This window comes from Mandrillus leucophaeus, unplaced genomic scaffold (genome assembly GCF_000951045.1).
Source record: "Mandrillus leucophaeus isolate KB7577 unplaced genomic scaffold, Mleu.le_1.0 Scaffold183, whole genome shotgun sequence".
NCBI lineage: Eukaryota > Metazoa > Chordata > Mammalia > Primates > Cercopithecidae > Mandrillus > Mandrillus leucophaeus.
The window spans coordinates 3,177,109-3,204,980 of record NW_012101843.1 but is presented as its reverse complement, the minus strand read 5'-3'; the positions used below and the strand labels follow the sequence as shown (position 1 = coordinate 3,204,980).

General features: G+C 41.8%; 1 protein-coding gene across 1 annotated transcript; it reads left to right on the top strand.

Annotated features, from left to right (window-relative positions):
• The first annotated feature begins 685 nt into the window (after nt 1–685).
• Nucleotides 686–27,872, top strand: DCTN6 (dynactin 6). Its single transcript, XM_011977733.1, has 7 exons — nt 686–914; nt 8,129–8,193; nt 19,082–19,187; nt 21,445–21,533; nt 23,645–23,692; nt 24,722–24,864; nt 27,315–27,872. The coding sequence occupies exons 1-7, from the start codon at nt 892–894 to the stop codon at nt 27,411–27,413; spliced, it is 573 nt and encodes a 190-aa protein (XP_011833123.1). The 5' UTR covers nt 686–891; the 3' UTR covers nt 27,414–27,872.

Below are 27,872 nucleotides of genomic sequence, written 5' to 3'. Positions count from 1 at the left end.
AAGCAGCAGGTTGGAGGGAGGACGGGAGTGTTAATCGAAGTTCTGGAAGTTTTAGGTTCGATAGGACTCTGAGTGGAGATGTCAGTCAACCGAATATCAGGTGTGAAGATCAGCAGCGCGGGCAGAACCAGAGACATTCATTAGAGAGCAAGCAGGTGGAGGGCACTTAACCTATAGGAAGGATAGAGCGAGAAAAGGGCCAGGAAAAGTCCTACTGTGTAGAGAAAGGCAGAGGCTGAAAAGAAGCAACGGCGAGGTCAGAGGAATATCTTTAGGGTATGATCACGCCTACGCCAAGTGGGTAAAATGAGGGCATAATGACGCGCACTGGATTGCAATAAACAGCTTTTATTCTTTTATCAGAGATAGTATCTAGCTTTGTAGCCCAGGCTGCAGTGCAGCAGCATGCTCATAGCTCGCTGGAGTGCAGTGGTATGCTCATAGCTCGCTGCGGCTTCATTGGGCTCAGGCGATCCTCTCGAGTAACTAGGGGTACAGGCGCAGGTCATTGTGACAGGCTTTTTTTTTTTTTTTTTTTTTTTTGGAAGAGAGGGTCTCACTATGTTACCAGGCTGGTCTCGCAGTCTCGCACTCCTGGCCTCGAGCGATCCTCCCGCCTCGGCCTTTCGGCCTCCCAAAGTGCTGGCCTGTGCCCAGCCAATGGCTGTTCCAAATTAGGGTCTACGGCCCCGCACCGCTGCCACGCACAGTCCTGTGCGCCCAGACTCGACGCAAACAACAGCCGCAAGCTTCCCTGACCCCGCCCCGCAGAGTCCTCGCCCCACCCCGGCTCCACCCCTCTCCCAACCCTGCCAGGCTCTCCAATCGCGTGTGGAATTATCGCTCTACCCAGGCGGTGGTGTCGATCTCCGTTCCAATTGGGGCCGTACCATGGCGGAGAAGACTCAAAAGAGGTGGGTCTGCTGCTTGAGAAAAGCCCTTTCTCAGCTTTGCGTAGGGGTGGAACCTGTTCCTGGTCGCCAATGGTGGCGACTCAGAGGGTGTCTCATCCTGGGCCTTCGGGCTGAAGGTACCTCAAGCCCAGACCTGGCGTCCACTGAGGGAGGGGGCTACGGAGTGGGGGCGGGGAGGGCTGAGAAGGGACACGGAGTCACCGCCTGGAAGGTTTTTGTTCCTGTCTGTTCTTCCCTCCCCGCAGGCGCCTGCGCAGAGGGGGTCTCCCGGCGGGGCTGCGAGGAGAGGGTGACGTCAGCTTTTTCTTGGGGCGCAGGGGGAGGCGGGCTCCCTTCTCCCGCATACTCGGCGGTGCTTGGGGCAGCTGTACCCCACGGCTTGGCGCTGGATTCTCTGCTGCATGTTGCGAGACCCCACGCCAGTGCTGGCCGCACCCCAGGCCCTTCCTGTCTCTGGAGGGTGGGGTGTGTAAAGGGATTTACGGTCGCTGTCAGAAGGGGATCCGGGCCTCGAACTGTGACCCACACGCACGCACGCACACACACACTATATATTCAGATACGGGGAGTACATGCGCAGATTTGTTGCACAGATATATTGCGTAATGGTGAAGTTTGAGCTTCTAGTGTACTTATCACCCAAATAGTGAATGTTGTACCCGATGGGTAATTTTTCAGCCCTCACACCCCTCCTACCCTCGCTGCTTTTAGAGTCCCCAGTGTCTGTTATTTCCCTCTTTATGTTTCTGTGTACTCATTTTAGCTCCAACTTAAAAGTGAGAACATGTGCATTTGATTTTGTTTCTGAGTTATTTCATACCGTAATGGCCTCCAGTTCCATCCATGTTGTTGCGAAAGACATGATTCCTTTCTTTTTTGTGGCTCTGTAGTATTCCATCGTATAGATACACATTTCCTTTATCCAGTCATCCGTTGATGAACACTTAGGTTGATTCCATACTTTCCTATTGTGAGTAGTACAGTGATAATCAAAGGAGTTTAATTGTCTTTTTAGTACGATGGTTTTCTTTGAGTAGATCCTGGGTCGAATGGTAGTTTCATTTGGATTGGTAGTTCTATATGAATTGCTGGGTCCAATGGTACTTCTGTCTTTAGTCCTTTGAGAAGTCACCACACTATTTTCAATAGATGAACTAATTTACATTCCCACCAATAGTGTATAAGCTTAGAACTGTGACATTTTCTGCCAGGCATGGAGTGAACAAGCTCCTTTGTAAACATGTGGGGACTGCAATGGGGAGGGCAATTTTGGCTTCTTCTCCCGTAGTCTTCATTGCTGGGGTCTCTTGGTGGCTGTTGGTGGCTGGGATGACACAAGTGCAAAAGTAAAGCCGTTTCGAACAGCAGCAGTGTTGAGCTCCCTCTGCTGACTCTTTTTGACAAAGAAAACTGACATTGTTTCTGGTGCTGTAAATTAAAATTTAGATTTTTCTTCCATTTAAGCAGATGCTCTATAATTTTTTTTTTTGTAAGCTAAAGAGGAACAGATGTGTTATAAATATGATGTGCAGTAGATAGTAGCTTACAGTGAAGATGAAGGTATTGTTGACTTGTTACTTTAACAGATCTGAGGTTAAGTCTTGCCCTCCCATCTGCCGGCTCACCTCTCTGCTCCCACCACTCCGAGATACAGAGGGGTCCTTGCAGAGATATTGGGACCACGTTTTAGTTGGCCTAGTCGGTGAATTAATTCTTCCCTCCCCCATTGAGAAGTGTGCTGATTGTGATGCAAGCATTACCTGGGATCTCTCCCTTGGGCGTAAAACTGAAGGCAGGGGGCACTTGTGAGTCTCTCCTACTCTCAGTTGCCCAGGACAAGTTAAATGTTAGATAATGCTCTTTTCATAATGAGAAGGAAGCTGAGGAAATGGAAAATTGCAATGAGAAATAAGGTCTAAAACAAGAGACATTTTATAGAGGCTAATTTATTTGACCAGGGCTTAATAAAACTGCATATTTTACCATAAAAACCCACTTTAAGTGAAAAGTGTCGGAGAAATGACATTTACAGATGGTGATACATTCAAGGACAGTGTCATTCATTTATCATGGAAAAACATCTGGAGTGACAGGATGTTTCCAGAAAACTTTCAACTAGAAGAGAGATGACTGATTTCAGGACAGTGATGCCCCAGGAATGAACTCTGCTCCAAGAAATTTCTAGTCTCTGAATTTCAGTTTTTTCTGTAATATGAGAGGGTTAGACCAGGTGATTTTCTGCTTTTACTAAAGTTTTCTTTCTTTTACTTTCTTCTAATTTCTTTCTTCTAATCTTACTAAAATCTTTCTTCTCCAATACAGTAGGAGGGCTACATATTTTCTGTTATTTCAGCAGATTGACTTTTTTTTTTTTTTTTTTTGAGACAGAGTCGCTCAGGTTGGAGTGCAGTGAAAGCTTTGCACCATGCCTGGTTCCTTTTTTTTTTTTTGAATTGGAGTCTCACTCTGTTGCCCAGGCTGGAGTGTAGTGACGCAATCTCAGCTCACGGCAACCTTTGCCTACCGGGTTCAAGTGATCATCCTGCCTCAGCCTCCTGAGTAACTGGGACTACAGGTGCCCATGACCACACCTGGCCAATTTTTGTATTTTTAGTAGAGACGGGGTTTCACCATGTTGGCCAGGCTGGTCTCGAACTCCTGACCTCAAGGAATATGCCCACCTCGGCCTTCCAAAGTGCTGGGATTACAGGAGTGAGCCACTGCACCTGGCCCAAATTGACTCTTGACAGGCTGTATCACCCAGAAGGACCATTGGTAGGATTTCATTGATTTATGCCTTGTAAAAAGTCAGAGCCTGACAAAATGATGGAAACAGCTGGAGCTGTGTCTATTCTCAAAACCATTTCTTGAAGATAGACTCAGGGATTATTAGTTTTTTCTATCTGATACATTATTTTTTTCTTTACTTAGAGCTTTAAAAATACATTGCGGTGTGAAGTTTTGTCCACCCTAAATTGTGGAAGAAAAATTTGTGTATGTCTTTTTTTTTAGTTCATCACACTAGTAGGGAAATTGGTACAGTCTGAAGAATAGTTTTCATCTTACTTTGCATGTATATTAGGGAATACTTTGGGGTAAGATTCTGGCATAGAAATGATGGAGAGTCATGTTAATGAAAGAATCTTTACCCTTCTGTCTCTCACAGCCGTATTTTTAGAACTCTCTTATGAGCTTCAAAATCTGTATTTTCAGTCGCTTATTGGGCATATCTGGTGACTATTCCATAGATACCTCAGACTGAGTTTATCTAAAATTTAGCCAAATGACTTTTTTCTCTGAAATCTGCCCCTCCTCCCATAGGCTATTCTCAGATGGTGCCATTAGTTTTCCAGATCAGAAACCTACAGGCTTTGACTTTGCTCCCTGGCTCCTGACTTTTGGTTAGTTTTCTTTTTCTTTTCTTTTTTCTTTTTTTCCTTCTTTTTTTTTTTTTTGAGACAGGGTTTCACTCCATCACCCAGGCTGGAGTGCAGTGATGCGATCTCGGCTCACTGCAACCTCTACCTCCTGGACTCAAGCAGGCCTCCCGCCTCAGCCCCCCAGGTAGCTGGGAGTACAGGTGTAAGCCACCATACCCAGCTAAGTTTTGTATTTTTTGTAGAGATTGGGTTTTACCATGTGACCCGGGCTGGTTTGGGTTGTTTTTCTGGCATAAATGAAGCTGAGTCAGAGCGAGTCAGAGCAGCTGATTTTGAGCCCTGGAATTTGAGTTTCCCTCTCCATCAGAAATCATCCCTTCCCAGGAAGGGGACAGGATGGCACCAGTTTCCTTATTTTACTCCATGCCCCTCACCCCGATCCCTCTGTAGTTGATATGGTTTGGCTGTGTCACCACCCAAATCTCATTTTGAATTGTAGTTCCCATAATTCCCACATGTTGTGGGAGGGACCAGGTGGAGATAATTGAATCATGGGGGCCATTTCCCCTATCCTGTTCTCATGGTAGTGAGTTAGTTCTCACAAGATCTAATGGTTTTATAAGGGACTTCTCCCTTCACTGGGCACTCATTCTCCTCCCTGCCACCATGTGAAGAAGGATGTGTTTGCTTCCCCTTCTGCCATGGTTGTGGGTTTCCTGAGGCCTCCCCAGCCATGCTGAACTGTGAGTCAATTAAACCTCTTTCCTTTGTAAATTACCCAGTCTCAGATATGCCTTTATTAGCGATGTGAGAACAGACTAATACACTAGTCAAACTTATTTCCCCTCCACAGAGAAGAAAGCAAATACAGTTTGCTCTTTATATCCATGGGTTCCACATCCATGGATTCAACCAACCTCAGATCGAAAATAGGAAAAAAAAAATAGTGTCTTTAAACAATACAGTATAACTATTTACATAGCATTTACATTATAGTAGGTATTGTAAATTATCTAGAAATGACAAAGTATGAGAGGATGTGTATAGGCTTTATGCAAATATTGCAGTATTTTATATCAGAGACTTGAACATCTGAGGATTGGTCCGGTAACCAATCTCCCACAGATACTGGATACTGAGGGATGTGACTATACACACTTAATGGTCCTTGGGGCCTGTAACAAGGAATGGGAAGTACCTACCTTCAACGTTGCCTAGAAACCAGATTTTTATTAAATGTGTTTGTTGCCAAGTCTTGTTTCTATTTCCTAGACATACCTGCAGCTTCTCCTATGTGCTACCAGTGCATTTGATATGGTTTGGCCCTGTGTCCCCACTCAAATCTCATCTTGAATTATAATGCCCACCTGTTGAGGGAGGGACGCGTAATCCGAGTGATTGGATTATGGGAGTGGTTTCCCCCATGCTGTTCTCGTGATAGTGAGTGAATTCTCACAAGACCTGATGGTTTTATAAATGGAGTTTTCCCTGCGCTCTCACTGTCTCTGTCCTGCTGCCTTGTGAAGAAGGTGCCTGCTTCCCCTTTACCTTCTGCCATGATTGTAAGTTTCCTGAGGCCTCCCCAGTCATGTGGAACTGTGAGTCAATTAAACCTCTTTCCTTTACAAATTACCCAGTCTCAGGGAAGTTCTGTACAGCAGTGTGAAAACGGACTAACACAGCATTTCAGGCCTGCATTATCTCTGTAGGATTAGATCAGCTGCCTTCCTGACCCCCACCACCGCCAAGTACTTCTTCATACGTATCAATTATCTGCATACCATTTTGTAACATTGTTGGCTTGGGAATGGGAATCCTTCAGTGACTTCTTGCCTACAGGTGCAAATTCAAATCCCTTGTCATGGTGTACAAGCTTGTTCATGGGCTGGTCCTGCTTTTCCTCCCAGCCTTACCTGCTCCCTTTCTCTTCATGACTTTCGTGCTTCTACTCATTCAGTGATGTCTAGCCTGGGAGGGGGAAGAGGTTTTTACTTTGTTACTTACTAGTCTCTGCTTAGATGTATGCATATGGTATTTCAACATAGATAGAATAGATAAAATGATGTTTTAATATTTTTACATAAGTGTTCTTGCACAAACATTTACACTTTTCTTTTCTTTTCTTTTTTTTTTTTTTTGAGATGGAGTCTCGCTCTGTCACCCAGGCTGAAGTGCAGTGGCACTACCTCGGCTCACTGCAAGCTCTGCCTCCTGGGGTCCTGCCATTCTCCTGCCTCAGCCTCCCCAGTAGCTGGGACTATAGGTGCCCACCACCATGCCCAGCTAATTTTTGTATTTTTAATAGAGATGGAGTTTCGCCATGTTGGCCAGGTTGGTTGGTCTCAAACTCCTGACTTCAGGTGATCCACCTGCCTTGGCCTCCCAAAGTCCTGGGATTACAGGTATGAGCCACCATGCCCAGCCCAAAGTGGAACAATTGGAAATCAAAATTTTGAAAAATCCAAACAAAATTACGAAGACAAAATATCTAAAATGTTAGTGTTATTTCATAGTAGCTGAGAGCAGATTTAACACCATGAATGTCATTGCCATTTAGAAAAATTCTTTTCTTAATGAAAAGAAGTTTCCTAATAACCATCACTGTAATGGAGAAGTCATTTGATGCACTTCCTCATGTCAGCTCATGGTTCAGCTAGTGTCGGTGTTTACATACAGCTTTGTCAAACGAAAGATAACAGCAGAATATAAAAAAGCATCAGTAAGTTATATGGAAATTATTAGTCTTTTGAACAATTTGTACTACAACTTATATTACTTTGTAAAAAGTTTCTCGTGTGTGTATGTGTGTGTGTATATATATCAGAGTAAATAGAAATATTTGTAAATTTTAAATTTCTAAGTTAATACTACTTTGCTGGTTGTTAAATAGTATAAATGTATATTTTTTCGCCCTGCCTTTACAAAAATAATGGCATATTATATACTGTCCATTTTCTCACTTCACTTTTTTTACTTTTAACAATATAGCTTGGAGATTATTCCTTTTTTTTTTTTTTTTTTTTTAAGAGATGAGGTCTCACTATGTTGCCCAGACTGATCTTGAATTCCTGGGCTTAAGCTATTCTCCTTCCTTGGTCTCCCAGAGTGCTGGGATTACAGGTGTAAGCCACTGTGCACAGCCATTCCAAAATCTTGACAAGGGATTATTCATTCTTTTTGATGACCATGTAATAGTCCATAGTATGCCATAATTTATTAACTAATCTTCCACTGATGAATAGGTTGTTTTCAGCTGTTTGCTGTTTAGAAACATGCTGGTATTAAAAGAAAAGGTTCAAAACTCTTCTCAAGCATTTTAATACTATAGCACATGTGATTTGGGATGATGGACAATATACCAATTGAAAAATTTATAATCTATTAAAACCTTACCCTCCTACCATTGACTTTCCATTTTTCCATCTTTTTTTTTTTTTTTCCTGAAATGGAGTTTCACTCTTATTACCCATGCTCGAGTGCAATGGCGCAATCTCGGCTCACTGCAACCTCCGCCTCCCGAGTTCAAGCGATTCTCCTGCCTCAGCCTCCCGAGTAGCTGGGATTACAGGTGCCCGCCACCACACCCAGCTAATTTTGTATTTTTAGTAGAGATGGGGTTTCTCCATGTTGGTAAGGCTGGTGTCGAATTCCCAACCTGAGGTGATCCGCCCACCTCGGCCTCCCAAAGTGCTGGGATTACAGGTGTGAGCCACTGCACCTGGTCTTTTTTTCCATCATTTTTTTAAACCTTGTTTTCATTACAGTGTCAGTGTAGCTTCTCCAACAGTATTTTTAATCTTACCCCTGATAAGTGTTACCTTTTTCTTGCTACAGTGTGAAGATTGCTCCTGGAGCAGTTGTATGTGTAGAAAGTGAAATCAGAGGAGATGTAACTATCGGTAAGAAAATAGTTTATTTACTGTTTTTCAAGAATTGATGTGATTTAATCTATTTTAGTGCTTTACAATTAGATACTGTCTTCCATGTTCATTTCACGGATGTCCTAGTTTTATTGACAAAACAATGCATTTTCTCCTATGTGTTTAAAATTTCTGAAGGAATACAGTGTGATGGAGGCTGTGTTTAAACTCCTATCTGAAATACTAATGAGGCTGTATAACAAAGTCATTCGTGTATTTGAGAGAGATCTGTTGTGTACCTGCGATGTGCCAGGCACTGTGCTACGGTGCTGCCTTTGTGGAGCTTCGTGGAGAGCGTGGGCCATGGAGTCAACGGACCTGGGCTGCTTTGCTCCTTGCTTCTTTCTTGCTGGGTTACTTTGGACATATTACTTAACCTTTCTAACCTTGATTTTTTTTGCCCCATCTGTATAATTGTGTATATCAGGATCAGGTGTGGCTGCATGTAGGGGTGGGTTATACCTGTAGAGGTTTATTCTCTCATATAAAAAGTTTTGAGGTAAGTAATGCAAGGCTGATTAGTTGATTGTCCAGCATGGAGCTCCCGTCCTGTAGGCCAGGAAGTGATGGTTAGAGCACCAGCCGTCATCTTGGATGAGAAAGGGGAGGCATGGAAGCAAAAGGGCATGTGTCCCAGCTGTGAGTCAGCTCCCTTTAAATAGCCTTCCTGAAAGTTCCACACGACTCTCCCCTGCAGCTTGATGTGTCCATGAGATTGTCTTAGCCATGAGACACATCAAGCTGCAGGGGAGTTTGGGAGATGTAGTCTTAGCTGGTTGCATTGCAGCCGCTAATGAGATCAGGGTTCTATTACAAGGAAAAAGAGGAGAAGAGATATTGGATGGCAATGAGCAATTTTCATAACATGCAAAATAGTAGTGTCTATCTCTTAGGTTTCTTGAAAGAGAACATGAAAATTGTGAGTAGTGAGCTGTCAATAACCGTTTGCTGTTAACGCGGTCAGATCTTCTCAGTGTAGCCTTGCCAGAGCTCAAGTCCAACATTTTACTTACATGAACTTGACTAAATTCCTCAGACATTTTACTGTGTTCTTTTACCTGGGGTTTGCCTGGATATGGTGCCCTTGCGGTTTTATTGGTGTGAGCTCATTCTTACCAGCAGCCGCATGTCACCTGTATGCTACCAGACTAAAGTGTTCAGTGAACTCTTACACTTTCAGAGAGGAAATACACTTTATTTCCTTAAATGAACAGTTTCTTTAATAGAAAAAAAACCCTGTAATGTCATATTTTTTTTCCAAAAATATCTAAGCCTCCAAACAATTTAGGCATCTTGTCTTATAAAACCAGTGGAGATTGTGCCAGTATTATGGAACATTGTTAAGAATTTGCCAGGTGCCAGGCGCGGTGGCTCAAGCCTGTAATCCCAGCACTTTGGGAGGCCGAGACGGGCGGATCACGAGGTCAGAAGATCGAGACCATCCTGGCTAACACGTGAAACCCCGTCTCTACTAAAAAATACAAAAAACTAGCCGGGCGAGGTGGCGGGCGCCTGTAGTCCCAGCTACTCAGGAGGCTGAGGCCGGAGAATGGCGTGAACCCGGGAGGCGGAGCTTGCAGTGAGCTGAGATCGCACAACTGCACTCCAGCCTGGGCGACAGAGCGAGACTCCGTCTCAAAAAAAAAAAAAAAAAAAAAGAATTTGCCAGATTAGTTGATTTAATTATTTTAAATTGAGATACTTTAAAAATGTAGAAAACGGCCCTGTTTCTTTTCAGTGCTGTGTTAACTCTTTGTCTTTTGTATTACCTAAACCACTTGCAAAGTGTTTATGAAGGAAAATGAGGAGGGCCATGTTTTTTAATTTTTTACAATCTCTGCTGCAGACTGGGACCACATATTTATCAAAATGCTCCTCTGTGTTCTTTTTACTCATCATTTTACTGCATTATAATTGTGGCTATGATCATGATATTCTAGGAATAATACCTTATAGTAGTTTACAACGCATTCTTCAGTTAGAAGGAAAGTAAGACTGAAGTAATTATGTAGATTTTCCCTGGCATTTCTACTTCTTCCCCATTTTACATTTTTTCTTTTTTTTTTTAATCCCCCAATGTTACAACCACCCTGTTTTTTGTTGTTGTTGTTGTTGTTGTTGTTGTTGTTGTTGTTTTGTGACGGGGTCTCACTATTTTGCCAGGCTAGTCTTAAACTCATGGGCTCAAGCGATCCTCCTGCCTCAGCTTCCCAAAGTGTTGGGATTACAGGTGTGAGCCACCACACCTGGCCCCACAACAACCCCATTTTAAATAACTATATAATGTCTACTATAAGATAGATATATAGATAGTATAGCTACATCTGCAGGCATAAATATACACAGACATTACGTGGGTGGGGGATATGTGTTTCAGATTTGAAATAACATCTTTTACAGAAGATTTTCTGGGCTGTAAAGGCATTATCTGTGCAAGGAAGGTAGCTGCCAGTGATTGGTGGACCACTGTCTAGGACTGAGTTTTAGGGGTATCAGGGATCAGTAGTCACTTTCCTGTTTCTCCCTCTGGTTTTCACTACGTTGTGCTCCTCCCCCTTCTTTATGCCTCTTATGTTCCTACTTTCCCTACATGTTGAAATTATTTAAGAAAGCAGAGGCTGGAAAGAGTTCAAGACCAGTGTGGAAAATATAGTGGGATAAGAGAGAGAGAGGGAGAAAGGAAGGAAAGGAAAGAAGGAAAAGAGAGAAAGAAAGAGAGGAAAGGGAGGGAGGGAGGAAAGGAAGGGAGAGAGAGAGAGGAAGAGAGAGAGAGAAAGAAAAGAAGGAAGGAAAGAAAGGAAAGGAAGAGAAAGAGAAGAAGGAAGGAGAAAAAAGAAAAATTAGCAGAAGGAAGGGAGGGAGGGAAGAAGGAAGGGAAAAATTAGCCACATGTGGTGGCACGTGCCTGTAGTCCCAGCTACTTGGGAGGGCTGTGAGCTATAATTGCACCACTACACTCCAGCCTGGATGACAGTATGAGACCGTGTCTCAAAAATAATAATAATAATAATATTACATAAGGAGGTACATTGTTTAAAGCTACTTTCCATCTAGTTTGTTTGTTTAGAACCAAGGTCTTGTTCTGTTGCCCAGGCTGGAGTGCGGTGGTATGATCATGGCTCACTGCGGTGTCAAACCTCTGCACTCAAGTGATCCTCCCACCTCAGCCTCCAAAGTAGCCAGGTCTACAGCGATGCACCACCACACCTGGCTAATGTTTGTATTTTTGTCCAGGCTGGTCTCAAACTCCTGGCCTCAGTTGATCCTCCTGCCTTGGCCTACCAAAGTTCTGGGATTACAGGTGTAAGTCATTGCTCTTGGCCCTTCAACTAGTTTTTGACCACTAGCTGGTGGTGCACAATTCTGTTAAAATGACATTTTAATACAGATTTTCTTTCTTTCTTTTTCTTTTTTGAGACAGAGTCTGTCTTACTCTGTTGCCCAGGCTGGAGTGCAGTGGTGGATCTCGGCTCACTGCAACCTTCACCTCCTGGGTTCAAGCGATTCTCGTGTCTCAGCCTCCCAAATAGCCAGAATTACAGGCATGTGCCACCACACTTGGCTAATTTTTTTTTGTATTTTTAGTAGAGACAGGGTTTCACCATGTTGGTCAGGCTGACTTCAAACTCCTAACCTCAAATGATCCGCCCTTTTCGGCCTCCAAAGTTAACACAGATTTTCGGTGATGGATTATAACATAAGAAGTGGTAATACATTTTTAAGGAAAGAAATACCTAGCGATTTACAGTTTATCACAGCAGATGGCCTCCAAGTGAATACTTGTTATATTTACTTTGACCCAGTATTTCGAAACAAGAAAATTTTTGCTCAAATACTGAAGAGAAAAAACTGAATTTTAAAAGTTAAGGAAAATTTGAGGAAAAATGAAGGTTCAGAAGAGTGTTACAGTTACCGATGGTTCTGTCTTCTACAATTCTTGTCTCCTTTTTGTTATGTATGTTTCTTATCTTCAACTGTATAATACGGGAATTTTCCAGAATTGGTATTTAGATAATCATTTTTGTCATTGTTGCATTTGGTATAAAATGTCTCAAGTCTTTTGGCTTCTATTAATTCATTTTTCTGATGTAATGCATCAGATTAAAAAGCTCCTGGGAGATATAATTATAAAAGCAAAGAGTGGAGATAAGTCATCTGATTACAACTGTCACCACCCTGCTTTATTTTTCATCTTAGGGCTTTTATTGTTGCTTTTGCTTAGTTTATCTAAGTAGCAATAAACTGTAGTTTAATTCATAGATTTTTTTCAGGATGTTTTATGTAATTTTCCATCCTCTAGTCATGTATATTTTTACAAATTATTCCATTCTGAAATATTTTAGGAAGAAAGTAATGTTTTCCTTTGCTATGTTTCAGGCTAATGGAACTTTAAACTCAATCTGTTTTCCTAGAAAAGCAGGTGTTTGTTTTTTCAGAGAAACTAGCTGGATGCTTGGAAGTATGGTCCTTAAGCAGAAACCCTATAACTTGAAACTCTGCTGGAGCCTGACCCCCTTATTCAAGGCTGTTCAGAGACAAAGCCTGGGAAAAGTAACAGCCCTCTTGTTAATTATAATTTGGGTAAATAAGGTTTCATAGCATCAAGCCTATTTTTAGTTAGTCTGCCTTAATTCATGGGCCGTGAATTATTTCCCGTAAATCTTTGAGAGCCGAAAACCTTTCTGAAAGGTACCCTGAAGCACAGTCCCATGGTCCATTACAGGGCGAGAGACTGGGACAGGACTTAGTCAGGACATCAGTATGTGAAGGCAGAATTCTTCACAGTGGAAATGTTTTGTGCTGGAAGCACTTTGTCCCACTTACTTAGTCTCGCTAGGAGAGTTTTAATACAGACCAAAAGCCTCCCTTTCATTGCAGCAATCTTTTTCAGTAAGGCAGAACAGTGGCTTTGACCTGAGAAATTATCACCTATAAAGCACTCTTACAGGTACTTCAGCTTACAGTTCAAGAAAATTGTTTAGTTGTCACAAAAACAGAGCTTAAGGCCTTTTGAATTATTTATTGACAAGTGGAAATGTACACAAAGATTGCTTTCTGTGGCAAAGATAGACAGGAAAAGTGTCCTTTACCAGGGAAATGGAAATTGGATGCAAGGAATATCTTTCTGGCTATGTGGCACCAAGCCCAGCCAACCCATTTAGAAAAATAATTCATCAGCCAGTAAGGCAGTTCCAACTCTAGACACGTTTATCCAAACAAGGAGATAAGCCAAATAGGGCTTCAGCACATTTGGTAAGAAAATACACAAACTGCCCTGCCAGAAGGAGCGCCAGGGTTCACAGCAAGCTTTCAAACAGTGTTTTCCATGGTGACAGAGTTTTATTTTTAAAGCACTTGAACCTCAAGACCCTTAAAATTCATGTTGAATTCAGACCCGATCTAGGTATAATAAAAGTGCTCATGGCATCAGAAAAGCATGAAGTGAACCGTGGCCACGTTTCAGTGTGCTATTTCTAATGGTGCTTGAGTTCCTGGGCTCTGGACTCTCTGCTGCCCAACCTCCCATCATCAGACCACACAGACAGAATTACCCGCATCATTCACGGAAATCACAGCCTTCCTTTAAGAAGTTCACCAGGCCAGACGCGGTGGCTCACGCCTTCAATCCTAGCACTTTAGGAGGCCGAGTCGAGCAGATTTCCTGAGTTCAGGAGTTCGAGACCAGCCTGGGCAACACGGTGAAACCCCGTCTCTACTAAAATACAAAAAATTAGCTGGGCGTGGCGGTGGGCGCCTGTAGTCCCAGCTACTTGGGAGGCAGAGGCAGGAGAATTGCTTAAACCTGGGAGGCGGAGGTTGCAGTGAGCCGAGATCGTGCCACTGCACTCCAGCCCGGGCGACAGAGCCAGACTCTGTATCCAAAAAGAAAAAAGTTCACCAAACCAAAATCTTAGCGGTTACATATCCTGAAGTCCACTTATGCTAACCACTTCAGTCTGTGCCCAGAAAAGACCCACAAGAAGTTGAGAGAACCTATTTGATATATTGTTGCCTGTGACATTTGCTGTCACCTCACAATTTAAAGTTGATCGTTTCTCAAACTTTTATTTCAGCCGCTTAACACTGGGACCTGTAGTTTGCAATGCTGCCAGCAGGTGGAGGTGGTGTCTAAATCACTGGTCTCACCTAAATGCAGCGGTGCTTTCTCTCTCTCTCTCTGGACACAGCCCTCAGATTTCTAACCAGGCATTTTCCAGTTACTTGTTTAATAATTATTAATAATGATACAGACAGTAATAATAATAAAATACGTGCTTAAAATAGTTCACATATTATTTTTTAAATATTGTGTAAGACGTCTTACAGGACTTAGGTTTATTTTAATTTTTTTTTTTTTTGAGACAGAGTCTCACTTTGTCACCCAGGCTGGAGTGCAGTGGCGCAATCTCAGCTCACTGCAACCTCTGCCTCCCGGGTTCAACTGACTCTCCTGCCTCAGCCTCCCAAGTAGCTGGGATTACAGATGCCCGCCACAATGCCCAGCTAATTTTGGTGTTTTAGTAAAGACAGGGTTTCGGCATGTTGCCCAGGCTGGTCTCAAATTCTTGTGCTCAAGTGATCCACCTGCTGTGGTCTCCCAAAGTGCTGGGATTACAGACGTGAGCAACCACACCTGGCCTATTTTGGTTTTTTAAAATGTGTGCTTCTTGTATCTTCTGTGAAAAAAAAGTTTTAAAATTTTTAAAAAGTGTGCTTATTTGTTTGGGTTCTTTATGTAAGAAACATGGATTAGTCATTTTTGAAAGGGAAAAATGAAAGTATCACTTGTTTTCATAAGTTTTAAAGAAACACACAGGTCCCAGGGGTATCTTTGTCTTGTCAAGAGCTACAGCTTGATGACCGGCAGAATATCTAGTGTCTCTGGCTACTTATCTAGCAGTGGCAAAGGATCTGCTTTCTGTCACAGACGTGACAATCACATCCTCCTATCTTTTTTATTCCCCCTCAGAAAAAAAAAAGACATTGTCAGAGACAGTGTCTTACTCTGTCGCCCAGGCTGGAGTACAGTGGTACAATCATTGTTCCCTGTAGCCTTGAACCCCTGGACTGAAGCAATCCTCCTGCCCCAGCCTCCCGAGTAGTTGGGACCACAGGTGCACCGCACCATAACTGGCCAATTTTGTTTTAATTTTTCATTTTGTAGAGAAGCGGGTGTGACTCATTGCCCTGGCTGGTCTGGAACTCCCACCTCAGTCCTCCCACCTCAGTCTCCTGAAGTGCTGGGATTACAGGTGTGAGCCACTGTGCTCAGCCCCATATCTAAGATTTTTAAAGCTAGTTATGGAAAATACTTTCATTAATCTTTTTACTGTCTGATCATGTGGTGTGGAATTTTTCCCCTTGGCTAACAGGAGGTATTACCCTGATACCTGAGTAGAGGTGCAAAGCGGTTCTTTTTCTTCTGTGTCCCAGACCAGAACTAGTTATTTTGCTTACTATGAAAAAGTTATGCGTTAGCTCTTAGTAGTAAATAGTGATAAATATCCCATTTTTTAAGAACCATGGTCCAGACCCCACAATCCCTCTTTCAAACATTATTTCATATAATCCACATTTGAGCCCAATGAAGTAGGTTACAGATCTCTTCTTTTTATAGATGAGAAAACACGCCTTTGTGAGAGTAAGCACGTCACCTTTAGGTGATAGAGTCCGGTGTCTAGACTTTCTAGACAAGGCGGGGGGTGGGGCTGGCTGGGGCTTTGATTACAAAGAACCTAAAAGAGGCAGATTGTGTCCTGTTATCATAGAATATTTTGACGTAAAATATAAACCTGGTATGGTGCAAACTATAAATTTCAGTTGGTTCCCACAGCTGGAAACCTTACAGTTTCTCCTTTAAAAGAAATCCACTGCTCGTTTCCCTGTTGTTTGGGGCCTCAGCCCCGAAAGTGGTGATGTCTAAAATGCCATTATTAAGGGACCTGTGAAATAAATTATGGTATATTAATATAAAATGAGATACTTTTCAGCCATTAAAAAGAGTGTCTATCTAGATATACTTACATGGAAAAATTACCATGAAATAAGCAAATTGTAGTAGAATAGGTACTATTTCTTGGTTTGAAAGAAGTGTGCTTAAAATGCATATTTTTTTCCAAATCATATTTATTTTTAAACTTTTTAATGAGATATAGCTTATATGGAGTGATATTTACAGATTTTGTTTTGTTTTGTTTTGTTTTTTTGAGACGGAGTCTCACTCTGTCACCCAGGCTGAGTGCAGTCGTGTGATCTTGGCTCATGGCAATTTCCGCCTTCCAGGTTCAAGTGATCCTCCCACCTCAGCCTCCTGAGTAGCTCAGACCACAGGTGTGCACCACCCTGCCTGGCTAATTTTTTTGTATTTTTCATAGGGACAGGGTTTTACCATGTTAGCTAGGCTGGTCCCGAACTGCTGACCTCAAGTGATCCACCCACCTCGGCCTCCCAAAGTGCTGGGATTACAGGCATGAGCCACCGCCCACAGCAATATTTACATATCTGAAGTGTACAGTGGAGCTTACATCTGGAATAATATACCCCAAACTTTTAAGAATAGTTACCTCTAGGGAATGAGATTAGCATAAGATCTTTCACTTTTTGCTTTGTTTGAATTTTTTGTAATGATCATGTTATTATATAAATATGTATATAGCTATGTGAGTATGTGTGTATATATGCATATATATTTTTTGTTTGTTTTAAATAAAAGATTAGATGCACACATTTACACTCATGTTCAACTTGAGAAGCTTCCCAGGGATCTCAGAGATCCATCCCATCTTCTATCCTGAAATCTTCCATCCTGAATAGGAGAATATGCCTGGGAAATTTTACTTTAAAAGCTGAAGATTTGGAAAGCCAGAAGTGACTGAGAGATCAAGGCCACTCTCTTGTTATTTCTTACCAGACTGTGCGTCCTGATAAGAAATGTTGGGGTGTTGGACCGAGCAGCCTGTTTTAGGCCCCCACCCTCCTTATCAACCTCCAGCAATTCCTCATCAGGAAAAAGAATAGGCGTCCCTGAGGTTCTCTCCAATTCTCTGGGCACCAGAAACACCTCCTTATTTTTAGTACATTTGTGAATGAGTGTATATTAAGCATTCCCAGTTTTCAAGATACAAAGTTCAAAAGGACAAAAATAACATGTATTTATTTTTGTTGCCCCATATCATATAGTGGGGCATCTCAGCTGTCACAGGCAGATAATAATTATGAATTGACAATTTATATAATTAGGTGGGGCACAGTGGCTCACGCCTGTAATCCCAGCATTTTGGGAGGCTGAGGCAGGAGGATTTCTTGAGGCCAAGTGTTCAAGACCAGCCTGAGCAACATAGTGAGACCCCATCTCTAAAAATTAGCTGGATGTGGTGGCATGTGCCTGTAGTTCCAGCAGCTCAAGAGGCTGAGGCAGGAGGATTGCTTGAGCTCAGGAATTGAAGGCTGGAGGGAGTTATAATCACGCTACTATACTCCGGCCTGGGTGATAGAATGAGACCCTGTCTCTAAAAAAAAAACAAACCAATTTACACAATTGAATACTGAATTTTTTGGACAGTGTCACTTTCCTAATCCCCCACCCCCTCCGTCAACACTTCTGTCCACCCTCCCTTACTTTCAGAGTCAGTTATTTCATCTGCTTGTGTTTACCCATAAAAATTGCCTTGGGGGGAGTACATGGGATGGGTATTAGAGAGAGACTGAAGGAGGCTATGTTTTCCCATCAGTGGTTTCATTATCACCAGAACCCTCAGCCTGTGGTAGATAAAGCTGGGAGGGAGTGTGTTAGCATTCCAGGCTCAGGGCGGGGTACTGTGCTGCTGAAGTGAGAGTAATGAGGGCCCTGGCTGTTCCCTTCAATTTGAGACTGTAGGCATCGCCTCAGGGCTCCCCACACCAAAGTCCTAGGACTCCAGTGATCACCTTTGGGTCCTTCTGCTGCCTCCCTTTAACCTTTTCAGCTTTCACTGGTTTGAATCATATCCTGGGCCAGACGGCAGAAGCTGTGCCTCCTTTCAGTAGGTGTGCTCGTAATAGGGACACTGACAGAGGAGCAAAGCTGTTAGATCCCATAATTTCTGACTTCTGTCCACCCGTGTTTCTCCTTTTTTTTTTTTTTTTTTTTTTTTTGAGACAGAGTCTTGCTGTGTCACCCAGGCTGGAGTACAGTGGCATGATCTCAGCTCACTGCAGCCTCTGTTTCCTGGGTTCACACGATTCTCCTGCCTCAGCCTGCCAAGTAGCTGGGACTACAGGCACATACCATCATGCCTGGCTCATTTTAGTATTTTTTGGTAAAGATGGGGTTTTGCCATGTTGGCCAGGCTGATCTCGAACTCCTGACCTCAAGCGATCTGCCCATCTCGGCCTCCATATTTCTTCTTAATTATGTAATAAAAAGACTAATTCGGAGGCACACTCACATAAGAAAGCAGAACATGTTAAGCAAAGAGAGCCTTACCTTGCTGAGGGAAAAGAAGGAATTAATTTTTATTGCCAACTTTGTGTCACATGCTGTGTCTCCCAACATTATCACCCCTAGCCCTTACAGCAACCCTGTGGGACTGGTGTTGTCATCACCTCTGTTTCACCACTGAGATCACGGGAAGCTTCCGAGTGGAGGTTGAGCCAGAGCTGTCTGGCTATAGTGCCTGTGCCATTCCACTCACATTTGCTTGCAACTTGGCCCTGACTACTGATGATAAAGCCCAGGAGATAGTATCTGTGAAGTACCTAGCTTGGTGCCTGGCACATATTTAGAAAATGTTCCTCCCAACAGCCTCACCCATCCTCAGTCACCTTCCACCCTCCTGTTGGAAGCATAGCCTCCACCACTAATTTCTTCTCAAACTATTTTTAACAGGACCTCGAACAGTGATCCACCCTAAAGCACGAATTATTGCAGAAGCTGGGCCAATAGTGATTGGTGAAGGGAACCTAATAGAAGAACAGGCCCTCATCATAAATGCGTGAGTAAGACTCTTATACATACTGTGAACCAAGGACCATGGGTAATGGTTTTTCTTAATTTTAGCTGTCTGTAAGACCCTTTTCAACGGACATCCAGGATGCGTACTATTTTAGAGCTAGAGAAACATTAAGGGTCTTTTTCAACATAAGTAAATAAGCAAACCAAAAACCATATGAGGGAAAAGACTTGTCCAAGATGAGAGAGCTGAGTAGCTGCCTAGAATCTTTGATGCTGGGCCTGGTCATCTTCCCCTTACATGTGGCTTTCTCACCCATTCCTTAAGCAAACATTTCCTGAGCACTTCAAGCCTCCCAGTGCTGTGCCCACCACCCTGCAGAGAGTTTTTTTGGATTTTTCAGTTCTAGCTGAAATGTTATTAGTCATGCCTAAACATGTGAATTTAACTCTAATATATTTTTTCACATGTTTTGCACAGGTGACCCCCAGAATTATAGTTGAAAAATGTGGAGTCCTAGAGGCAATTTTTTAACTGTAAAGATTAAAAAATAATAAAATACTAGAACATGTGCATGATCATAGTGAACCAGACTGTAAAACCCATGAATTTTTCATAAACATTTATAAGTTCTTTCTAGATAAAATTTTGGGAAGGAATTCAAGTTTATACCTAATTTATAGCAACCGTGTATGGAATTTGTAAGAAAGACCTTGGGAAAATATTTAACTGTCAGAAAAAGACTGATTTAATGCTTACTTAGAATTTAAAATACATTTGGCACCTTCAGTGTAAGTCAATTAACAGCAGCTATATTCTGCAGTAACTCAACTGTCAGAGATAAAACACCATTTAAATATGGCGTCCTCTTCTTAGAACACAAACATTTTATCTTCCAAGTATTTCAACTAGCTAATAGCAGTAATTATTTTATGTGAATATCTGTTTATGTTTCACAATCCCAAATAATTATTAAGAGTGGAAAATTTTCAAGTTAGGCATGATTTTGATTCTAGTTAACAGCCTAAAAAGATAGCTAGCATCTTTTTTCCTTAGTCCTGGAGAAGACCCACTGGACTTTGAATTGAAAAAATAAACTAAAGTAGGCCGGGCGTGGTGGCTCACACGGGTAATCCCAGCACTTTGGGAGGCCAAGGCAGATGGATCATGAATGAGGTCAGGAGTTCAGACCAGCCTGACCAATATGGTGAAACCCCGTCTCTACTGAAAATACAAAAAAAAATTAGCTGGGCATGGTGGCACCCCACCTTGTAGTCCCAGCTACTTGGAAGGCTGAGGCAGGACAATCACTTGAAGCTGGGAGGCAGAGGTTGCAGTGAGCCAAGATTGTGCCACTGTACTCCAGCCTGAGCGACACAGCAAGACTCCGTCTCAAAAAATATAATAAACTAAAATAAATAAACTAAGGAAGGCTGTTCTTCTCTACACACCAATGACTTCTTCATTTTTCAGTAGCTCTCTTCAACTCAAAATCAAGCCTGCTCTAGCATACAGGATGAATGAATGACTTAAATTAAGAAATAACTTACATAGGCTGGGCGTGGTGGCTCACACCTGTAATCCCAGCACTTTGGGAGGCCCTGACTAGTGGATCACCTGAGATCAGTTCGAGACCAGCCTGGGCAACATGGTGAAACCCCATCTCTACAAAAATACAAAAATTAGCCGGGCCTAGTGGCACGTGCCTGTAGTCCCAGCTACTTGGGAGGCTGAGGCAGGAGAATCTCTTGAACCCGGGAGATGGAGGTTGCAGTGAGCCAAGATGGCGCCACCGCACCAGCCTGGGTGATAGAGTGAGATTCCATATCCAAAAAAAAAAAAAACAACAAAAAAAGAAATAACTTACATAGTCATATCTTTTAAGCTTGATGTAGGTAAAATTTAAAGAATTAACCAACGGCCGGGCGCAGTGGCTCAAGCCTGTAATCCCAGCACTTTGGGAGGCCCAGACGGGCGGATCACGAGGTCAGGAGATCGAGACCAGCCTGGCTAACACAGTGAAACCCCGTCTCTACCAAAAAAATACAAAAAACTAGCCAGGCGAGGTGGCAGGCGCCTGTAGTCCCAGCTACTTGGGAGGCTGAGGCAGGAGAATGGCGTAGACCCAGGAGGCGGAGCTTGCAGTGAGCTGAGATCCGGCCACTGCACTCCAGCCTGGGCAACAGAGCAAGACTCCGTCTCAAAAAAAAAAAAAAAAAAGAACCAAAATTCGAAAATGGGAAGAAAATTGCTCATCGTGTTACTGACTTTTTGGATGATTTGTTTCTTCTTTTTACAGTTACCCAGATAATATCACTCCTGACACCGAAGATCCAGAACCAAAACCTATGATCATTGGCACCAATAATGTGTTTGAAGTTGGCTGTTGTATCCTTTACAATAATCTACCATAAATAATTCCCAGCTGTCCTTTGGTACCTAAGTCTTCTGTAGAAATTGTAAAACTGTCACAATTTGGCTATCAAATATACTTACATTCATAATATATATATTTTTAAAAGTAGGTCATCCAGGCTGGGTGCGGTGGCTCATGCCTGTAATCCCAGCACTGTGGGAGGCCAAAGTGGGCAGATCACTTGAGGCCAGGAGTTCAAGACCAGCCTGGCCAACATGTTGAAACCCTATCTCTACTATTAAAAAAAAAAAATTAAAAAATTAGCTGGGTACGGTGGCGCATGCCTGAAATTCCAGCTACTCAGGAAGCTGAGGCAGGAGAATCGCTTGAACTCAGGGGGCGGAGGTTGCAGTGAGCCAAGATTGTGCCACTGCACTCTAGCCTGGGTGACAGAGCAAGACTCCATCTCAAAAAAGAATAAAAATAAAAATAAATAAAAGTAGGTCACCTAGCTCTTTGAACAGACTTTTTGAATAGTATATATGTTTAAAATGGTCCCTTCTGTTCCTGTAAATAAGTCAATAGAGTAAAGTAAGTATGCCGTTTTTAGACAAACGCAGACACACACGTATCTTTAGCTCAGCACTTTGAAAGTAACCACTTTTGCTGGTTGACAGGTAGCAATGACTGAGTGACAATAAACATAGAAATAGCAATGCTGGCTTACTTCTTGATTCAAGAATCCCAACTTTGTCAGTGTGTCTCCTACATAGTTTTAGGTAGACAACACATTGTCTGATTCAAGAAAATGGTGTGTAGGGGTGAAAATATTCCATTATTCATGTGTTGTCTTTCCCCCTCCCCCAGAATGTCTCCAGTTCTTTTGCTTAGTTTAGTACTCTAAAAAGATAGTAAAATCAGGCCAGGCGCGGTGGCTCATGCCTGTAATCCCAGCACTTTGGGAGGCCAAGGCGGGCGGATTACCTGAGGTTGGGAGTTTGAGGCCAGCCTGACCAACATGGAGAAACCCCGTCTCTACTAAAAACACAAAATTAGCCGGGCGTGATGGTGCATGCCTGTAATCCCAGCTACTCGGGAGGCTGAGGCAGGAGACTCACTTGAACCTGGGAGGCGGAGGTTGTGGTGAGTCGAGATTGCGCCATTGTACTCCAGCCTGGGCAATGAGTGAAACGAAACTCCGTCTCAAAAAGATTTAAAAAAAAAAAAAAAAGAGATAGTAAAATCTTATGACGTCAGCAAAACATACAATATGTAGTAGAAAATATTTACAAGGAAAAACCTAAATGTTCAACGATAGCAAGATATTTAAATAAATTGAACTATGAGCATAAAACCACTAGGACCATTAAGCAGTCATTTAAAATTATGTTTTCAAAGATTTTACTTTTATCTTTTTTGAGACAGGATCTTGCTCTGTCACCCAGGTTGGCATGCAGTGGCATAATCATAGCTTACTGCAGCCTCAGCTCCCAGACTCAGGCAATCCTCCCATCTCAGCCTCCCAAGTAGCTGGGATTATAGGTGCACACCACTGTGCCCAGCTAATTTTACTTTTGGTAGAGATGATGTCTCACTCTGTTGCCCAAGCTAGTCCTTTGAACCCGTAGGCTCAAGCAGTCCTCCCACCTTGGCCTCCCAGAGTGCTGGGGTTACAGATGTGAGCCACCCTCCCTGGCCTAAAGATTTTAGTAGTGTGGAATAATGCTTGCAAATTTAAGTGAACTGAATAAGCTATAAAAGTTTATACAGTTTGATTCCCACTTACATATAGGAAATTCTATATATTTATATAAAGATATATCAGACTTTTAACAGTGTTTAAGTGATTGGGTGATGGATAATTTTAATTATCTTGAAACAATTATGAAAATACTCATAAAATCAGAGTATAAGGACTTGTTTCTTCAAAAACACAAATCATTTATTTGTACCTAGAGATATTTATGTTTAAAGATTAAACCGTTACCACAGATTGCCCAGAGCAAAGAGTTCTGGCAAGGGTGAACCTGCATGGCCCATCTGACACCCCTGTCCTCTGTCCCAGTGCAATATAAAAACATACTGTGTTAGTGGGGACTAAAGGTGAACATATTTATAGTGTTTACCTAACTCTGGCTTACAGATTCCCAAGCTATGAAGATGGGAGATAATAATGTCATTGAATCAAAAGGTAAGCTACTTTCAGAGTTTTATTGTCAAAGCAGTGACCTCTTTTCTCTTTGTGTTGTCCTGGGAAACAACCTAATACAAACTGGCAAGGTGGTGTGCTTGGAAGGGGGCTACAATAGCTAGCAAACTAATTCTTTGCCACTAAGGAACCTAATCTGGTTATATGGTTGTCTGGTAATGTTAAATACATTAAATTTAAAATCAGCTGTGTACAGGATTGAATTAAACCATAAAGTTTAAATGAAAGATTCGGAAAAGATTTCTACTAAATACTAGTCCCTGAAATTTTAGTTGGTTAGTGTTGTTGTAGAATTAAAGGAGGGGAAAAATCACAGTGTCTCTAGCAGTTGCTGTCTTTAATTTCAGGAATACTTTTCCCTAACCAATCAGAAACCAGTATCATGAGCTTGTAAGTGGGACCAGACAGGAGATTATGTAAAGTCAGTGTCACTACTGGGAAGCAACTTCAAGAGCTTGTCCCACCAAGGTCCAGAAAGAACCTGGATGATGCCAGTTCTTTAGATTAGTGGGTTATCTTTCTTGGTCCTGAGTGGCATGAAAGAAAATGCTGCTTTTTTAAATAATAAAATGATACTTTGTGTTAATCTACTTAATGACTTTTATTTTAATTTGGATTATCAATTATCACTATTATCATCAGCATTTTCTGTTTATTTTATGCTTACTGTGTTTCAAACCTGTGCTCATCACTTTACATCTGTTATTGCATTATTCCTTAAACTGTGAGGTAGAGTGGCCTCTTCGTTTTATAGATGAACTTGAGCTTAGAGACTTGGCAGTGACTTTCCCAAGGTCACACAAATAGCAGCAGAGCACCATTTTGAATCCATCTGACCCTGGCTTGTACTGCCTGCCTCTGTGTTGTCCATACAAACTCCAAACTGATGTATTTTCTTTAACTTTTTTCTTAAGGCCAGTTTACATTTTTATACCTAAATCATCTTAGGAAAAAAAGTGTTGCAATCATTTGATGTCTTAAGTTGCAGTTCTTTCTATGTTTTTATTACAGCATATGTAGGCAGAAATGTAATACTGACAAGTGGCTGCATCATTGGGGCTTGTTGCAACCTAAATACATTTGAAGTCATCCCTGAGAATACGGTGATCTATGGTGCAGACTGCCTTCGTCGGGTGCAGACTGAGCGACCACAGGTACTAGAACCTCTCTTTAAAAAGAGTTCTATCTGCTAATTTTCCCAAAATACAATGTAATTGTCTTCATGAGGCAGCAGGTACACTATTTAAGAAGAACATAATTAAAATAAAAGAGGCCAGGCTCAATGACTCATGCCTGGAATCCTAGTACTTTGGGAGGCCGAGGCAGGAGGATGACTTGAGGCCAGGAATTTAAGACCAGCCTGGGCAACATAGTGAGACTCTGTCTCTACAAAAACTAGAAAAACTTAGCCAGGTGTGGTGGGGCATGACTATAGCCCAGCTACTGAGGAGGCTGAGGTGGGAAGATAATGCTTGAGTGTGAGATTACCGTGAACCATGATCATGCCACTGCACTCCAGCCTGAGCAACAGAGACCCCAACTCAAAAAATAAATAAATAAAAAGAAAACAATGAGAAACATCCCGAAAAACCAGGATTTAATTGCAGTTCAATTATTTAGTCTTTAGGTTAATATCAAAAATATATACAAGGATGACGATGACAGGTCAGTTATGAGAAAAGATCCAGAAATGTTACTCTTGGTCTCATGCATTGTCACTGACAATGCATAAACAAACCGTACAAGCCATATTGATTTACTCCTAAAATATCAGTCTTCAAAGTTAAGGAATGACCATACTACATTTATCCTGTGCCTCTACCTGGGGTGTGTCTATTTAGTTTATTGCCATAGCTTCATAATAAACACAGTTTGTGAATAAGAAAGTATGCTTGTATATTTTCCTGGCTTGAAAAATTATCTCCTCCTAGAAACTCAGATCAAGAATAATGTCGAGTAAATATTTGGAGTTTAATATTAGAGTAGGAGATGAAAAAGGGCATTTGGGCTTCCTTTGGACATAAGACATTTGTATTGCAGTTTTGAGCCTCATTGCTTGGCACATTCGATATTTATTTCTTCAGTTACCTAGCCTCCTTTTCTTCCCGCTAAAGAAAATAGTTTCAAGCACTGTGGGAGGCCAAGGCAGGCAGATCACTTGAGCCCAGGAAGGAGTTCAAGACCAACCTGGGCAACATCATGAGACCCCATCTCTACAAAAAATAAAAAATCATCAGTTGGGCCTGGTGGCATTCACCTGTTGTCCCAGCGACTTGGGAGGCTGAGGTGGGAGAATCGCTTGAGCCCAGGAGGTCAGGGCTGCAGTAAGCTCTGTACCACTGCACTCCAGCCTGGCTGACAGAGTGAGGATCTGTCGCAAAAAAAGAAAAAAAAAAAAAAAAAAAAAAAAGAATGGTTTCAAAACATAACTATGCCTCTGATTCTTAGCCATATTTTATCAGGAATCAAAACTCCAGTTCTTTCTGGGTTATTCTATTTCTGTAATGTTTGGCTTCATTATTATTATTATAAGCAAGTATTACTCTATAGACTAAAAAGGAAATAACGCCAAATCTAGTCATTTTTTTACTTTCTACATAACAGCAAAAATGACTGAAGACTGGGAAATGAAGCTGGTGTTGAGGAAGGGAGATTAGAATTAAGTGAGCAAGAATATCTGAAACTTATTATTTTATAATATGCAATATTGTCTTCCACATTTCACTGATCATAAGGACCATATAGAGGTCTTTATTAAAAATAAAGATTCCCCAGACTTACTGAGTCACAGTGCTAGGGCAGGGGCCTAAAAAGCTATATTTTTTACAAGTACTGCAGTGAGTTTTACAATCAGGAAAATCTGGGCAGTACTAATATATGAAGAATGAAGATCAGACAGGTGTATCCAAGTACACCTCAGCTGTGTGGCTCTGTAGGTCACGTGGAAAACAAAATACTATGGGTGTTTTACTTATGTGGTCTTCTGTAATTGGAACTTTTTAACTTTTCAGAAGCCAAGATGAAATCTACAAAAGCGAGTTTGAAAAGTGACTTCTGTATATTTTTATATAAATATATAAAATCTGTTGGCTTTTTCTTGTAACCAGACTTAGCATATGTTCATTATAAATTTTAAAAAAACGAGCAGGTAAGCAAAATTGAGTCAATGAAAATCACCTATAATTCCACAACTTATTTATTAATAACCATTGCTACCTGGAACTTTTTTTTTTTTTTTTTTTTTGAGACAGGGTCTGGCTCTGTCACCCAGGCTGTAGTGCAGTGGCGCAATCATGGCTCACTGCAGCCTCAACCTCCTGGGCTCAATCCACCTACACCCCCGCCACCCTGCTTCCACCTCAGCCTCCTGAGTAGCTATGACTACAGGGGCGTGGTACCACACACAGCTAATTTTTAAATTTTTTGTAGTGACAAGATCTCCCTATGTTGCTCAGGTGGTCTGGAACTCCTGGGCTCTAATCATCATCTTCTCTGGGCCTCCCAAAGTGCAGAGATTACAGGCATGAGCCACCACGCCTGGTCGCTGCGTGGTACTCTTGACTTTGCTTTCTGCCAGCCAGCCTTAATTACCTTATCTTTTTAGCCCCAGACACTACAGCTGGATTTCTTGATGAAAATCTTGCCAAATTACCACCACCTAAAGAAGACTATGAAAGGAAGCTCAACTCCAGTAAAGAACTAAGAACAGTATATGACATGAAGATAACATTTTGTCTTTGACCACTGTCTTTTGAATGGGCCCACAGTGTTTATGCACTCTTAGCAACGCACAGAATAGTATGTGTTCACTGTATTTTGTAAAATTGGGTTGAGAGGAAACTAATGGAGTTTCATTGTAACTGTCCTTTGTAATTTATATAAATGTATTATTTTCAAATATCCTTGCTTCTTTTCTGATAATTTATAGATTTATCTTTTCTTTTGTTGTATAAACTGCTGCCACAAATTTTAGTTATGTGAAAGACTACCATGACAAGAAAAGACATACTGTTATGTATTTACATTCTAGCATAGACTAAACTGAATAAAAAGGCTGATAACAGCGCCTTTAGTGGGCATAATCAGGTTTTCTATTTGAATTAATCTTTTCTCTTAATTTTTATTATGTACTAGTTGTATTAAAGCTAATGTGTTTACTTTT